Source organism: Sarcophilus harrisii, chromosome 3 (genome assembly GCF_902635505.1).
Source record: "Sarcophilus harrisii chromosome 3, mSarHar1.11, whole genome shotgun sequence".
NCBI classification, from domain to species: Eukaryota; Metazoa; Chordata; class Mammalia; order Dasyuromorphia; family Dasyuridae; genus Sarcophilus; species Sarcophilus harrisii.
The window spans coordinates 602,666,466-602,683,790 of NC_045428.1; the positions used below are offsets into that span (position 1 = coordinate 602,666,466).

The following is a 17,325-nucleotide window of genomic DNA, read 5'->3' on the forward strand; positions in this document are numbered from 1 at the left end:
ACTGGCAGCAGGAGCTCAAGCTCTCTGAATCAAAGAGAGAGATAGGCCTCTAAGAAAACTAGCTGAGCCTCAAGTGAAGGAGACAAGACTTTGAAAGAAATAATAAAGGATTTGGACTTGAACACCTGACTGTACTTGCTGTGATTACTGAACTGAAAAGAAGATTGCCTCCAGAGACCCCAAGAAAACCGAAACAAAGAACATTACAGGAGAGCAGACACATGGCTGTTCAAAGATGAAGTTTGGCCTCTGGAGTATGGAGCCTGAAGTCTTCTCTGTGGCTAAGATAGACACGGCCAAGAGAGCCCTCTCTCTCTGGGACTCCCTTAAATACCCGACCATGACTACATTATGACATCACAATGGGCATGAGCAGCTGTAGAACGTCACATCACCACATTATCCTAAGTATATGTCAACTAGATTTTCTCCTTTGAGTTTCAGAATTTCAAATTGGGTAATTAATTGAGGGAGTTTAAGTTGTTAATTTTTTTTGTTTACTTTGTTATTTTTCCAGATTTTTCACTTGCATGCCCAATTAATTGATGTCTTCTTTCTGTGTTTTATTCATGTAGCTATTTAAAGATATAAAATTTCCTCTAAGAACTGCTTTAGCTGCATCCCAGAAGTTTTCTCATCATTGTCTTTCTCTTGGATGACATTATGTGTTGTTTCTATGATTTGTTTTTTGATTCACTCATTTTGAGAATTAAATTACTTAATTTCCAATTGGTTTTTAGTCTATTTGTCCCTAACCCTTTATAGACTATAATTTTTATTGCATTGTGATCTGAAAAGTAAGATTTACTATTTCTGTCTTTCTGCATTTGATTGTGAGATTTTTATGCATATATTGCTGAGAAAAAAGGTGTAGTCCTTTTTGTCTCTGTTCAATTTTCCCAGAGGTCTGGCATATCAAGGTTTTCTAAGGATCCTATCAACCTCCCTTGTTTCTTTCTTGTTTATTTTATGATTAGATTTGTCTAATTCTGAGAGGAGAGGACCCTCACTAATATAGTTTTGCTATTTCTTCCTGTAATTGGCTCAATATATTTTCTGGGAATTTTTATGCTCTAGCACAGTGGTTCTCAAACTTTTGTTCTCAGTATCTTCATGTTGTTAAAAAAAACTATTGAGGATCTATTCAAAGAGTTTTTGTTCACACAGGTTATATTTATAGCTATTTACTATATTAGAACTAAAAATAATTTAAAATTTGTAGATCCTCTGAAAGGGTTTCAGAGACCCCAACAATTCTTTGGACTACACTTTGAGTACCACTGTGTCTAGCATTTGATGCATATACACTTAATATTGTTACCACTTTATTGTTTATAATACCCTTTATCAAAATGTCTTTCTTTCCTTATCTTTTTTAATTAGATTGATTTTTACTTATATTTACTATAGTAATCTACTATTTGATACCCCCCCCCCAAAAAAAAAAACAAACCTTACAGTTTCTGGGAAAAAAACCTGGAAAATAATATGTCAGAAACTTTTCAAAATGGGTGCATTATTTCAGCATAAAAGATTATGCCTTAACCACATTAGGGAGCAATGAATAGTTTACCCATCAGACCTTTCAAGAAAGAAGGAATTTATGGCTAAAGAAGAACTAGAGAACATTATGAAAAGCAAAATGGACAACTTTGATTCCATTAAATTAAAAAGTTTTACACAAACAAAACCAACAGAAACAAGATTGAAAAAGAAGTACGAAGCTGAGAAAAGATTTTATATCCAATGTTTCTGATAAAGATCTCATTTCTAAGCTATATAAAGAATGTGTCAAATTTACAAGAATACAAGTTATTTCTTAATTGATAAATGGTGAAAGGATATGAACAGATAATTATCAGATGATTAAGACTCAGCAGATTATTCCAGAAGAAATCAATCCATCTATAGCCATATGAAAAAATTCTCTAAATCACTATTGATTAGAGAAATGCAAATTAGAACAACTCTGAGGGACCATCTCATACCTTTGACATTGGCTAAGATGACAAGAAAAGATAATAATAAATTGTGGAGAGAATGTGGGAAAACTGGGACACTAATACATTGTTGGTGCAGTTGTGAACTGATCCAACCATTCTGAAGAGCAGTTTGGAACTATGCCCAGAGGGGTATCAAACTCTGTATACCCTTTGACTCAGCAGAGGTTGTACTGGGTCTTTATCTCAAGAAAATCACAAAGGCAGGAAATGGACCCACGTGTGCAAAAATGTTCATAGAAGCTCTTTTTGTAGTAACAAAGTATTGAAAAATGAGTAGATGTCCATCAATTGAGGAATGACTGAGTAAGTTGTCGTATATGAAGGCAAGTTAATATTATTTTTCTATAAAAATGTCAAACTAAAATGGCCTAGAAAGATTACTTCAACTGATGGAGAGCGGAACAAGTAGAAACAGGAATGCATTGTATACAACAGTAAGAGTGTGTGATGATCAACTATGAAAGGCTTGAGTTCTTCTCAGTGGTTCCATGATCTAGAGTAATCCGAATAGATTCCACAGAAAAAGCCATCTGCATCCAGAAAAAAATACTATGGGAATGTAAATCAACACATGCTATTTTCACTTCTTTTTTCTTTATTTTTTTCTCTCCCATGGTTTTTCTCTTATGTTCTGATTTTTCTCTCTAAACATGATTCAAAAAGCAATATGTATTAAAAATAAATTTACTAATAAAAGAAAATTTCCTTTGAAACAAATAAAGTAAGGACTGTTTGTATTAAAGTTTATGTAATGAAACATTTTTCTATAACTGTAGAGTTTTTAAAAGATTTATGTGAAACTGCAAATCTGTCATGGAAAACTTGTTATTCCTTTTAATTATAAAATAATGCCATAATGTTAATTTCTTGTTTCTTTCCTCTTTCCTAATGCATAGCAAAGGCTACCATTATATCAAATAGGTATACACAAGCACACAAACATGTGTGTGTGTGTAAAATCTTTCTATTCACACTTGTTTTACAGTTTGTCCATTGAATGCAGATAGTATTTAACTGAAAATGACCTTCATATTTAATTGGTGTATTTATAATTGTTAAAATTAATTAGCCCCTCAAAATTGTTCATTTTATTCTCCATTACTTCATATTAATCAATATTTGTTTTTTTTCTAAGAAAAATGACTCATCATTTCTTATAGCACAGAAGTATTTCAAGATAATCTTATGCCATAACATTTTTAGTCATTTCCCCCATTGCCAAGCACTCCCAAATTTTCCAATTCTTTGCCATCATCAAAGTATATGGGCAGTTTAATAACTATTTGAGCACAGTTCCAGATGGTTCTCCAAAATGATTGGATTATTTCACAATTCCATCAATGAATTCATTTCTGAAATTTTCCACAGTCCCTCCAAAATCTGTCACTTTTGCATTCAAACTTTTCTGCCAGTCTGGTGGGTGCAAAATGTATCTCAAGGTCATTTTAATTTGCATTTCTCTAATCAATAATGATTTAGAGCATTTTCATTTCACTACAAATTGTTTTGATGTCTTCATTTTTTTTTAAAAGGACATTTTCATATACAAGGAAGATAAAGGTTATATCCAACTATTTTTTCTCTATTATGTACAGTTTATTGTGGAAAAAACACAATAAAATTAGCATCATAGTTTATTTTTTAACCAATTTTATTTTTACTTTATGGAATAAAAAAAGCATTCCCATAATATAGTGTAATAAAAATGATTACACATGAAATTACAAATCTATTATGTACAGCTTGCTGCCCCTTTTAAATATATAATAAAATTATAATAGAAATTTCTCTTTCTTACATTTCCTTTTTTTTCTTTATTGAGTTCATTCTTTCTTTCAACTCATTATATTGTATTCCATCACAATCATGTAACAAAAATTCATGTAACATTAAAAAATAAAGAAAGACATACTCTTGTCCTCTAGATGTAACTCTAGAACACTTTTGTTGAGGTTATATGTGCCTTCTCTGAGGGACCACAGTAATCTGACTGAATTTGAGTTGGCAAAAGTATGCTGTGAACAATACGTGGTATACATTTCTTATTTATATTCCATAAACTATGCTGCCAAAAACCACCTAAAAGCTAAAGGAATTATATTATTTTGAATTTTTGACTATTCCTCAAAATCATAGCAATGTAACTGATACCAACAATATCAAAGTCAACTACAGGGTCTTTTTACTCATTTAGAATAATAATACATTTCTTTTCAAAAGTAGATAAGTGACAACCTTTAAACCAACAAAATAACATATTTACCTATATATGCTTTGTCATTTATGAATGAATTAGATTCAACAATATTGGGAAAGAACTACAGCTTATGCTTTATTTATTAACAAAAGCTTTCTTTTCATTACTACTCTTACAGCCTCTTTTATCTGCTTATTGCGTAAACTGTATATGATAGGGTTCAGTAAGGGCGGTACTATAGAATAGAATATTGAAAGGATTATATCTTTAATGGAACCAGAATCTGAAGGTGATTGTAGGTACACGTAATAGCCTGAAATAAGGAACAAAGAAATTATAAGAATATGAGGGACACAAGTAGAAAAGGCTTTTCTTTGGTCTTCTTTCACTGGAAATCTGAGCACTGTAGAAAATATGCTAATATAAGATGCAGTGATGAAGGCAAAGCAGACAACCCCAACCACCAGAGCAGAAGCAAGTAAAGATACCACATTGTTGAATATCTCTGAGCAAGAGAGCTTGAGAAGAGAGGGGACATCACAAAAGAATTTGTGAATCACATTGGATTGGCATAATGACAAGTGAAATGTGTAGCCAGTATGGAAGCCTGCATACAAAAGGCCAGTGAATAAGCAGGTTAAGGTCATTTGCACTCAGGCACGAGGGTTCATGATTACTGGGTAAAGAAGTGGTTGGCAGATGACAACATAGCGATCACGGGCCATGACAGTGAGCAAAGTAAACTCAACATATGCTATAAAAATCACCATGAATATCTGAGTTGCACATCCAGTAACTGAAATAACCCTGTTGTTCACCAGGGAGTTGATGGATGCTGTTGGAACAGTTATTGATATGAAGCAGATATCCACGATGGACAGATTCCTAATGAAAAAGTACATGGGGGTGTGGAGTCTCCTGTCAATGGTGGTGATGATGACAATGAGGAGATTCCCCATCAGGCCTGCTGAGTAAATGAGAAAGAAAAGCAAAGAATATAAGATCTGCAGCTCTCTGATGTCAGAAAACTCCATAAGGAGAAATTCAGTCACAGAAGCGGTCAAGTTAGACATTTTCTGATTCTTTCATCTATTGAGCGACCTAAGGTGACAAAGAGAAATGAATCACTCCACAAATCAGCAATTATGAAGGAAACAATATTTGCTAAGATCAGAAGAAATCATTCCATTTTTATCATTACTGCATAAGACCTTGACAGGCAGCATGTACTGACTATATGACCCTGAGCAAATCAGGTTATCTCTAAAGAAAATTTTCTAAAGTTCTTGTGGGATATTGCACTGGTAAAGGAAATTCCTACACCTGAGAATTCAATCTATCAAAATTTTCTTTTGTTTTAAATATTTACTATAGTCATTGATAATTGTGTCTCATTAATCTCACTTATTCCACTAATCCACTGTTTCTTAGCCAGTGCCAAATAGTTTTGATGAGCACTGTTTTATAATACAGTTTTAGGTCTGCTTCAGATAGGCTATCATTGTTTATATTTTTCATTAATTCTCTTGAAAGACTAGACCTTTTGTTCTTCTAGATAAATTTTGTTATTATTTTTTCTAGTTCTGTGGAATAATTTGTTGATGGTTTGATTGATATATCACTGATTATGCATATTAATTTAGATAGAAATGCCATTTTTATTATATTAGCTTAGCCTACCATGAGCACTTGATATTTTTCCAGTTAGACCAATCTAATTTTATTTGTCTGGAAAGTGTCTTGCAATTGTCTTCAGATAGTCCCTGTCTTTATTTTGTCAGTAGACTCCTAAATATTTTATATTATTAATAGTTATTTTTTAAATAATAGCCTTCTATTTTCAAAATATATGCAAATACACTTTTTAATAAACATCCTTGCAAAATGTTGTTTAAAATTTTTCTCCCTCTCCTTCCTCATCCCATCTTCTAGACAGCAAGTAATCCAATATATATGTTAAATGTTATTTACAATTATTTTAAATTTCTCCTTTTGTCTCTTGCTGCTGAACTTTGTTGGGAAAATACAGAAATACAGATGATTTGTGGGTTTATTTTAAATCCCACAACTTTGGGGTTGTGAATTGTTTGTAGTAGTTTTTAATTGATTCTCTAGGATTCTCTAAGTATATCTTCATATCATCTGCAAAGAGTGATAATTTTGTTTCCTCTTTATTCTAATTTAACTTCTTTTTGTTCTTTTATTGCTAAAACTAAGATTTATAATACAATATTGAATAGTAATGGCAATAGTGTGCAACTTTGTTTCACTCCTGGTCTTATTGGGAATGCTTCTAGTTCATCCCCATCACATGCTAGCTGGTGGTTTTAGATAGGTGCTACTTATCATTGTAAGGAAAACTCTATTTATTCCAAAGATCTCCAATGTTTCTAATATGAATGGCTGTTGTATTTTATAAATTTTTTTTGCGTCCATATGATTTCTGTTAATTTGATTATTGTTATAGTCAATCATGGTAACAGTTTTCCTTATATTGAACCAGCTATGAATTCCTGATGTAAATCCTCCTTAGTCATAGTATATTAAAATGGTGATAAGTTGCAGTATTCTCTTTGCTAATTTTTTTATTTAAGATTTTTTGCATGATATTCATTAGGGAACTTGATTTATAATTTTCCTTCTCTGTTTTGGCCCTTTCTCGTTTAGTCGTCACCATATCTGTGTCATAAATGCAATTTCCTTTATTTTTCTAATAGTTTGTACAGTTTGGGAAGCAACTGTTCTTTAAATGTTTGATAGTCTTCAATTGTAAATCCATCTGGCCCTGGAGATTTGTTTATTAAGGAGTTAATAACTTGGTTAATTTTTTTTAAATGGACCTATTTAAGAAATTTATTTCTTTCTCTCAATCTGAGAAATATATATTTTGTAAATATTCATTTATTTCATTTAGATTATTAGATCTATTGGTTTATAGTTGAGCAAAACAATTCATAATTAGTGAAAATTTCCTCTTCATTGCAGGAAAATTCTCTCTTTCCATTTTTGACATTTGCGATTTGTTTTGCTTCTTTCCTTTTTCTATTCAAATTAACTAAAGGTTTTTTTTTTCTATTTTGTTGTTTTCGTACAACCAATTCAGGTTTGTTATTTATTTCAATAGTTTTCTAACTTTCAATTTTATTAATCTTTCCTTTTATTCTCAGAATTTTGAAATAGGTATTTGATGGGGAGATTTTAATTTCTCCTTTTTCTATGATTTTAGTTGTATGCCCAATTCATTCACCTTCTCTTTCTCTATTTTATTCATGTAAACATCTAGAGATATAAAATTTCCCCTAAGGACTGCTTTGGCTGCAGCCCATACATATTAGTATGTTGTGTCATTATTGTCATTCTCTTGGATGAAATTATCTATGGTTTGTTGTTTCACCAGTTCAATTAGCATTAAATTATTAATTTACCAATTAACTGTTGATCTATTTTCCCCCAGCCCTACATTACATGCAATTTTTATTGCAACATGATTTGAAAAGGGTGCATTTGACTATTTCTGCCTCCCTATATTTGATTGTGAGGATTTTGTGCCCTTATACATAGTAAATTTTAGTGTAGGTTCCATGTATCACTGAGAAGAAAGTATACGTCTTTCTGTCCCCACTCAATTTTCTCCTGCTCCTGTGAATTTCATCATAGCTACTCATGGGCTCTGCTAATCTTATCACTTCATTTTTCCTCCATTCCTAGGCATCAGACAAGCAGAATCTATGACCATTCAACTCCATTATTGTCTCATATGGATTGATATCCAAGGGAGCACAATGTCCCCATACTCTATTCCACTTTCTCTTATGCCCACTACTTCCCTAAAATATTGTTTCAAGGTCAAAGAAGCAGGACTTTAGGACAAATGATAGGCACATATCTCTTGGCCATTAATCATGCCTAATAACAATTATTTTTATCTTTTTTAGTTAGTATGTTTTTTTCCACTAGTTCCATGTAAATCTAATTTTTAACATTCATTTTTAAGTTTTTGTGTTCCACCTCACTCTCCCATTGAGATCAGAAGCAATTCACTGCATATTATGCATATGCAATATGTAAAACATTTCCATAATACTTATGCTGAGAAAAAAAAAAAAACATAGTCCACCCCAAAAGTATCGAGGAAAATTAGACAAAAAAGAAAAAAAAGAATGGTTCAGCGTGCTTTCAAACATAGGAATTCTTTCTCTGAATTTACATAGCATTTTTCATCATAAATCCTTCATAATTATTTTGGATCATTTTATTGCTGAGAATACTTATGCCATTCATAGCTTTTTATATTCAAATATTACTATTACTTTGTGTACTGTATGTTTTACTTTGAATCAGCTCATGCATGTGTTTTCAGGTTTTTCTGAGAGCTTCCTACTCATCCTTCATAATAACATTTTTAAAGCAGCAGAATATCCTACTGATACAGTTTTACACTGTCTCACTTTCTTCATGTTCTGTCATCCCTTGAAAAAGTGACAAAATCCTACTACACAATGTATATTCACTTAAAATGGTCCTAATGTACTAAAAAAAAATTATGGGAACTCTGGCTTTCTATATGACCATGTTGTCCAATTGAGCTTGATTTTATGTATAACATTGATAATTCAAAAGAATGAACCTCAAACACTGTTTTGTTAAAAAAAAATTATATGTACTAACTAATGTGTTCCCATTCTATTCAGGTAGGACATGATATCTGTTGCTGGACAGGGTCAGAGAGTTATCTTCAGCAACCTGGCAGCCAAGTAAATGAGAATGCATGGGACTAATTTTATAGCCTTAAATATACAAGATTCATAAATATTTAAGGGAGGTTAGAGAAATGGATACTCTCTGGGTGTGAAGGTGCAAGATATTTTCAAGTGATAAGAACTAAGTTCTCTCATTTTCTTTCTTCTGTTTCTGTATTTCAAGATTTGAAACCAACTCTTAAGAAAAATTTGAAACCTCTCTGCTCAGCATTTGAAGTAGTAAATTTTGATAATATTAATAGCTGCAGAAATGTACTGTCTTTTTTCTTTCATTTATTCCTCTTTAGTATTGCTAAAATAAGTCATATGCAGCAGAACATTGTTTTTACCAAAGTGACTATTTGATTTAATGATGAAAGTTTTTCACTCTATATGTGAAATGACACTGGCTTTGGAATCATATTTGAGTTAAGCCACTTCCAGCCATGCAACCTTGAATAAGTCACTTTTTCTTTCTGTTTGTGTTGTTGTTGTTTTTGTTGTATGTTTATATATGAACTTTTTTTTAATTAGGTGCTTTCTCCCAAAATGACACTTTTATTTATCTATCTTCTAAGGCAAGAAGGATGGAATACACAATTTTTCAAGGTTCATTTACAAAAAAAAAATATGATAAATATACAAATATATATTAAAAGTCCCCAAGCTTCGTAATCTTAGATCAGTTTTGAAAGATTAGTATTGAACTTTTCAGAGAAGTGAGAAATTAAGAAAAGGTAAAAATTTTGAAATATTGATGATCAGTTCTTCATTCATTAAGCTGCCTTCCTCAGAAATTTAGTGACAACCATTGTAAGAACTGACAAGATTAATAATTATAGCCAATCTGTTGCAAAAACCTGTTGATTTCACATTTACAATGTCCCTTAAATATATCCCCTCCCCTCCTCTAGTCATATTTTTGGTGCAAGCCCTCATCACCTCAAGAGTAGACTACTAAAATAGCTTGCTGGTGGGTTTGTCTGTCTCAGATCTCTCTTCACTCCAATCTATACTCCATTCAGCCACCAAAGTGACTTGCCAAAACCAGAGGTTTAAGCATGTCAACACTCTACTCCCCTGCTCTACTTTACAAATAAACTATAGTGGTTCTGTTACTAATAGGATCAATTATATCATCCTCTGGCATTCAAAGCCCTTCATGACTTAATTATGTCCCTTTCTTTGTAGTTTATTTCTTATAATATTCACACAATGTGAAACTGGCCTTCTCACTTTTTCCAGGGAGTGATATATAATCCTGGCTTAAGGAAATGTCTCTGGTTTCTCCCATGCCTGGAATGCTGTTCTCTCCTCCTCTCTATTTCCTGATTTTCTTCCAGCCCCAAATAACCCCCACCTTCCACAGGAAAACTTTTTTTCTCCTTTTTTCATTCTAGTGCCTTCCCTCTCACTTACTCACTTATTCTATATATTCCTTGTTTGCCTATTGTCTCCCCCATTAGATTGTAAGTTCTTTGAGAAAAGAATTGACCTTTGTCTTTCTGGGTATTTTTGTCATCCCTAAAATGACATCAGTGGAGTGGATGACTACTATGATCTACTCTAGTTCTGCATCTATGAAACAAACCCACACACTCACACAGTCACATGAATATGAACTGTCTGGATCACTTTATCAGATATCTGAAGTTTTTTTTTTTTTTTACTGTTTTTTGATTTTCTGTAGATTAAGTCATTTAATTCTCACCACACTTCCACTTGTATTTCCTTTTGCCAAGATATGGATTCCTTTTGCCAGGAAGAAATGAATGTAGAGGAAGATTTGAAAAGAAGGGGTATATATAAGAGTAAGGAAAGAAAGAGAGCAGGAAAGGGGGAGGAATGTAGAAAGGCATTAAGGAAGGTAGGAAAGAAAGAAGGAAGGAAGAAAAGAACAAAGAAAAGGAAGGGAAAGAAGGATGGAGAAAGAAAAAAATAAAAGATAGAAATGGGGAGGGTGTTTTATTCAATTTTTTTATCTTACCTGAATAAAGGAACAAGACTCTTTGCAATTAACTTCTGCAATCTGAGCTGTTCAAAAATGATATTACTGAATCCCTCTGCAATGGAAAAAACTTCCAGAATTCCCCCAGTTCAAGCTGGATTGGCAGAAAATCATCAAGTTGTCTGGCTATCATAATTCTATTCTTCTTGGTTGGGAAACATTTCCCCACCATTTCCCCATTATATTTATAGCTGAAAGTGGACAGCATGTTGGATGGAATGGCCCTATAGGCCAATTTCCCCTTTGTTAAGTATTTCTTGCATTTCCCTGGAGACAGTGTCCTTGCTTTTCTGCCAAATACAGAGAGGCAGAGACTATTGCACTGATTATCAAAGAAAAGGTATAAATTAAAGTCCTTTTCAGGAGCACTGATTGTAGTTCAAGAAATATTAATAAATGTGCATGTATTTGTAAACTTAATACGGTGGTAGGAGTTACCATCTCTCAGATTTCCTCAATAGTTCTAGATAAGCCCCCTTTGCCCATTCCTCAAAAGGCAGAAGAAAAGAGATCCCAGTGTCTTTAGAAATTGTTTGATTTGTTAGCTCAGATTTTACATACTGTATCTATGGCTATGGTTTTGATTAAAATATCAGCAACAGAACTCCACAAATTTTACATAATATGTTTTAAAATATATTTTACCTTTCATTGTATTCACTTCCAGATAATTATTGATCATATGTTTGCCTTTTTTATAAGAAGGAAACTAGTTTGAGAAATATACCAATAAAGTAATAGCTGACAGATTAAAAATCATCTGCCACCCACAGCTCTCTATCATTCTAAGAGGAATGTAAGATGTTCTAGCTTGTTTATGTTTTGTTCTCTTCTCTCTTATTTTTATGTGCTTTTATACTTGTCATTGGATCTTAAAATAAATATATTTTCTCACATTAATATAACACTTTCTCCCCATTTTGTTATGAAAGAAAAAGTTGCTATGAATATTCTCATATCTCTGATACCTTCACTTCTGTTATTGATTTATTTGAGGGATATACCATCATTAAAAGTTATTTACAATTAAATTGGTGATGTTTCTTGAAAGTTCTAAATTAATTTCTAAAAAGTTGGTTAGATTTCTTGCCCACCAAAGATGGATCAAAAGCTCTGTGTACACCCAGTGTTTACAATATAGACTTTTACCAACTTTTATTGGCTTTCACTGATTTCATGTCCTTTTTCAAGTCGATATTGTATGTATGTTTGATGTCTTAGTGCCCTTAGAAGCTCTATAAAATTATAACTGATAGAGAAGGGACTGATAAACAGTGGGCAATCAAGGAGTAATTTCCCTATGCCAGAAAACCTTGAAACAGTGAAATCCTAATCCTTAACCTTCTTTTGAACAACTCTCTCAATTTTTAAAATATGTTGTGATACTTGATATTATGTTTTTTATATTTTTTGCATAAATATTGATTGGTGGCATGAAATGCATTTTATATCTCCTAATTTTAAATAAATAGTAATTATAAAATATCAAGAATGCTGTTCTTTTCTGGGTTATACTTGCTTGTTTTTCATCTTGGGGGAAGGATAACTTCTTGATTTGCTAGCTTCCTCTCAATCTCAAAATCCTTACTTCCCAAAGAAAGAAAAAAAAATTCAATCCTTGGAAAAAAATAAGTAGGGTCAGGAAAAACAAAAACTTTGAATGACACAAAAACTTATATCTCTTTTGCAATTTGGATTCATCAGTGTTGCAAGAATTCAGGAAGAAACAATTCAAACTATTTCTAGCCATATGAAAATATGCTCCAAGTCATTATTAATCAGAGAAATGCAAATTAAGACAACTCTGAGATATCACTACATACCTGTCAGATTGGCTAGAATGATAGGGAAAGATAATGTGGAATGTTGGAGGGGATGTGGGAAAACAGGGACATTGATACATTGTTGGTGGAATTGTGAATACATCCAGCCATTCTGGAGAGCAATCTAGAATTATGCGCCAAAAGTTATCAAACTGTGCATACCCTTTGATCCAGTAGTGATTCTACTGGGCTTATACACCTAAGAGATATTAAAGAAGGGAAAGGGACCTGTATGTGCAAAAGTGTTTGTGGCAGCCCTCTTTGTAGTGGCCAGAAACTGGAAAATGAATGGATGCCCATCAATTGGGGAATAGCTGAATAAATTATGGTATATGAATGTTATGGAATATTATTGTTCTGTAAGAAATGACCAGCAGGATGAATACAGAGAGGAGTGGCAAAACTTACATGAACTGATGCTAAGTGAAATGAGCAGAACCAGGAGATCATTATATAGCTCAACAGCAATACTGTATGAGGATGTATTCTGATGGAAGTAGATTTCTTCAACAAAGAGAAGATCTAACTCAGTTTCAATTGATCAGTGATGAACAGAAGCAGTTACACCCAAAGAAAGAACACTGGGAAATGAATGTAAACTGCTTGCATTTTTGTTTTTCTTCTCAGGTTATTTTTACCTTCTGAATCCAATTCTTCCTGTGCCACAAAAGAACTGTTCAGTTCTGCATACATATATTGTTTCTAGAATACACTGTGACATATTTAACTTGCATAAGACTGCTTGCCATGTGGGGGAGGGGGTAAAGGGAGGGAGGGGAAAAGTCAGAACAGAAGTGAGTACAAGGGATAGTGTTGTAAAAAAAAAATTACCCAGGCATGGGCTCTGTCAATAAAAAGTTATTAAAAAAAAAAAAGAAACAATTCAAATATAGTGGAAACACTTTTGAGGAGAGCCAGGGAGAAAGAAGAGAATAAATGGGGGGGAAATACAAGTAGTAATAGTGATTGTAAAAAATTTCCAAAACAGATTATTCTGATGGAATATTATTGTTCTCTGGGAAACTGGGAGCAGAAGGCTCTCAAGAAAAACAAAATAAAACAAAAACAAACAAACAAACAAACAGGAAAGTCCTTGATGAACAAAGTGAAATATACTGCATACAAAGTAATAGCAATGTTCTGAGATGACCAGCTGTAAATGACTGTTATTCTCAGCAGTACTATTATCCATAATTATTCTGAAGGACTTATGATGAAATCCCTTCCATACCCAAAGAAAGAACTGATCAAGTCTGAATACAGATCAAAACATTTTCTCAATCTTTCTCTCTCTCTCTCTCTCTCTCTCTCTCTCTCTCTCTGTCTCTTTTAACTTAATTTTTCTTAAGGGCTTTATTTTCATTAGGGTGAGAGATCGATGTTTTCTTTCACAAGTTGATTTCTATGGAGATTTTATACATAACTTTACATGTGGCTTCTTAATTGTGGGTGAGGATAAAAGAGAGAACCTAGAACACAAAAATCTTAAAAACAAATACATACTCTTATCCTCCAGAGGTAACCCTAAAACACTTTTGTTGAAATTATATGAGCCTTCTCTGAGGGACCACAGTAATCTGACTGAATTTGAATTGGCAAAAGTATGCTATGAACAATATGTGGTATACGTTCCTTCTTTATATGTCATAAGCTGTGCTGCCAAAAGCACCTAAAAGCTAAAGGAATTATGTTATTTTGAATTTTTGACTATTCCTCAAAATCATAGCAATGTTACTGATACTAATAATATCAAAGTCAATGCCAGGGTCTTTTTACTCATTTAGAACAACAATTTATTTCTTTTCATAAGTAGATAAGTAGCAACCCTTAAACCAACAAAATAACATATTTATCTATATATGCTCTGTCATTTGTGAATGAATTAGATTCAACAATTTTGGGAAAGAACTACAGCTTATGCTTTATTTATTAACAAAAGCTTTCTTTTCATTACTACTCTTACAGCTTCTTTTATTTGCTTATTCCGTAGACTGTATATGATAGGGTTCAGTAAAGGCGGTACTATAGAATAGAATATTGAAAGGATTATATCTTTAATGGACCCAGAACCTGAAGGTGGCTGTAGATGTACATAACAAATTGAAATAAGGAACAAAGAAACCACAATGATATGAGGGATACAAGTAGAGAAAGCTTTTCTTTGATCTTCTTTCATTGGAAATCTGAGCACTGTAGAAAATATGCTAATATAAGATGCAGCAATGAAGGCAAAGCAGCCAGCCCCAATCACCAGAGCAGAAACAAGTAAAGATACCACGTTGTTGAGTATCTCTGAGCAAGAGAGCTTGAGAAGAGAGGGGACATCACAAAAGAATTTGTGAATCACATTGGAATTGCAGAAAGACAACTGAAATGTGTAACCAGTATGGAAGCCTGCATACAAAAGGCCAGTGAACAAGCAGGTTAAGGTCATCTGGATACAGGCACGAGGGTTCATGATTACTGGGTAAAGAAGTGGTTGGCAGATGGCAACATAGCGATCACGGGCCATGACAGTGAGCAAAGTAAACTCAACATATGCTATAAAAATCACCATGAATATCTGAGTTGCACATCCAGTAACTGAAATAACCCTGTTGTTCACCAGGGAATTGATGGATGCTGTTGGAACAGTTATCGATATGAAGCAGATATCCACGATGGACAGATTCCTAATGAAAAAATACATGGGGGTGTGGAGTCTCCTGTCAATGGTGGTGATGATGACAATAAGGAGATTCCCCATCAGGCTTGCTGAGTAAATGAGAAAGAAAAGCAAAGAATACAAGATCTGCAGCTCTCTGGTGTCAGAAAACTCCATAAGGAGAAATTCAGTCACAGAAGTGGTCAAGTTAGACATTTTCTAAATTTCATCTACTGAGTGACCTAAAGTGACAAAGAGAAATGAATCAGTCCACAAATCAGTAATTATTAAGGACACAACATTTGCAAAGACCAGAAGAAATCATTCCATTTTTATCATTACTGCATAAGACCTTGACAGGCAGCACAGGCCCTGATATGTGCTGATTATATGACCCTGAGCAAATTGGCTTATCTCTAAAGAAAATTTTCTAAAGTTCTTGTGGGATATGAAGCTCTACACTGATAAGGAAATTCCTACACCTGAGAATTCAATTTATTAAAATTTTCTTTTGTTTTTAATATTTACTATAGTCATTGATTATTGTGTCTCATAAACCTCACTTATTCCACTGATCCACTATTCTGTTTCTTAGCCATTACCAAATAGTTTCGGTGAATATTGTTTTATAATACAATTTTAGGTCGGGTTCAGATAGGCTACCATTATTTGCATTTTTCATTAATTCCATTGAAATTCTAGACCTTTTGTCCTTCTAGATAAATTTTGTTTTTTTTTCTACCTCTGCAGAACAATTTGTTGACAGTTTGATTGATATATCACTGAATAAATATATTAATTTAGGTAGAAATGTCATTTTTATTATATTAGCATAACCTGCCATCAGTACTTGATATTCTTCCAGTTAGGTCAATCTAATTTTATTTGTCTGGAAAGTGTCTTGCAATTGTCTTCAGATAGTTCCTGTCTTTATTTTGTCAGGTAGACTCCTAAATATTTTATATTATTGTTATTTTTTTTAAATAATAGCCTTCTATTTTCAAAATATATGCAAATATAGTTTTTAATAAACATCCTTATAAAACCTTTGTTTTAAATTTTTCTCCCTCCATTCCCTCAGCCCATATTCTAGACAGCAAGTAATCCAATATATATGTTAAATATTATCTACAGTTATTTTAAATTTCTCTTTCTATCTCTTGCTGCTGAACTTTATTGATAAAATATAGAAATGCAGGTGATTTTATGGGTTTATTTTGTTTCCCACAACTTTACTAAAGTTGTGAATTGTTTGTAGTTGTTTTTAGTTGATTCTCTAGGATTCTCTAAGTATATCTTCATATCATCTGCAAGGAGTGATAAGTTTGTTTCCTCCTTATCTATTCTAATTCCTTTAACTTACTTTTTGTTCTTTTATTGCTAAAATGAAGATTTCTAATACAATATTGAATAGTAATGGTGATAGTGTGCAACTTTGTTTCACTCCTGGTCTTATTGGGAATGCTTCTTGTTCATCCCCATCACATGTAATATTAGCTGATGGTTTTAGATAGGTGCTACTTATCATTTTAAGGAAAACTATTTATTCCAAAGATCTCTAGTGTTTCTAATATGAATGGCTATTGTATTTTATCAATTTTTTTCTGCACCCATATGATTTCTGTTAATTTGATTATTATTATAATCAATCATGGTAACAGTTTTCCTTATATTGAACCAGCTATGAATTCCTGGTGTAAATCCCCCTTAGTCATAGTATATTAAAATGGTGATAAGTTGCAGTATTCTCTTTGTTAATTTTTTATTTAAGATTTTTTGCATGATATTCATTAGGAAAGTTGATTTATAATTTTCCTGCTCTGTTTTGGCCCTTTCTAGTTTAGTCGTCACCATATCTGTGTCATAAATGCAATTTCCTTTATTTTTCTAATAGTTTATACAGTTTTGGAA

General features: G+C 32.7%; 2 protein-coding genes across 2 annotated transcripts; both read right to left on the bottom strand.

Moving 5' to 3' along the window:
- Positions 1–4,328: 4,328 nt before the first annotated feature.
- Positions 4,329–5,273, bottom strand: LOC100933732 (olfactory receptor 14C36-like). Its single transcript, XM_012546956.2, is given in 1 exon segment — positions 4,329–5,273. A coding segment is annotated over 1 exon segment (945 nt).
- Positions 5,274–14,685: 9,412 nt separating this feature from the next.
- On the bottom strand, positions 14,686–15,630 carry LOC100933998 (olfactory receptor 14C36-like). Its single transcript, XM_003766565.1, has one exon. The coding sequence runs from the start codon at positions 15,628–15,630 to the stop codon at positions 14,686–14,688; it is 945 nt and encodes a 314-aa protein (XP_003766613.1).
- Between the last annotated feature and the right edge of the window lie 1,695 nt (positions 15,631–17,325).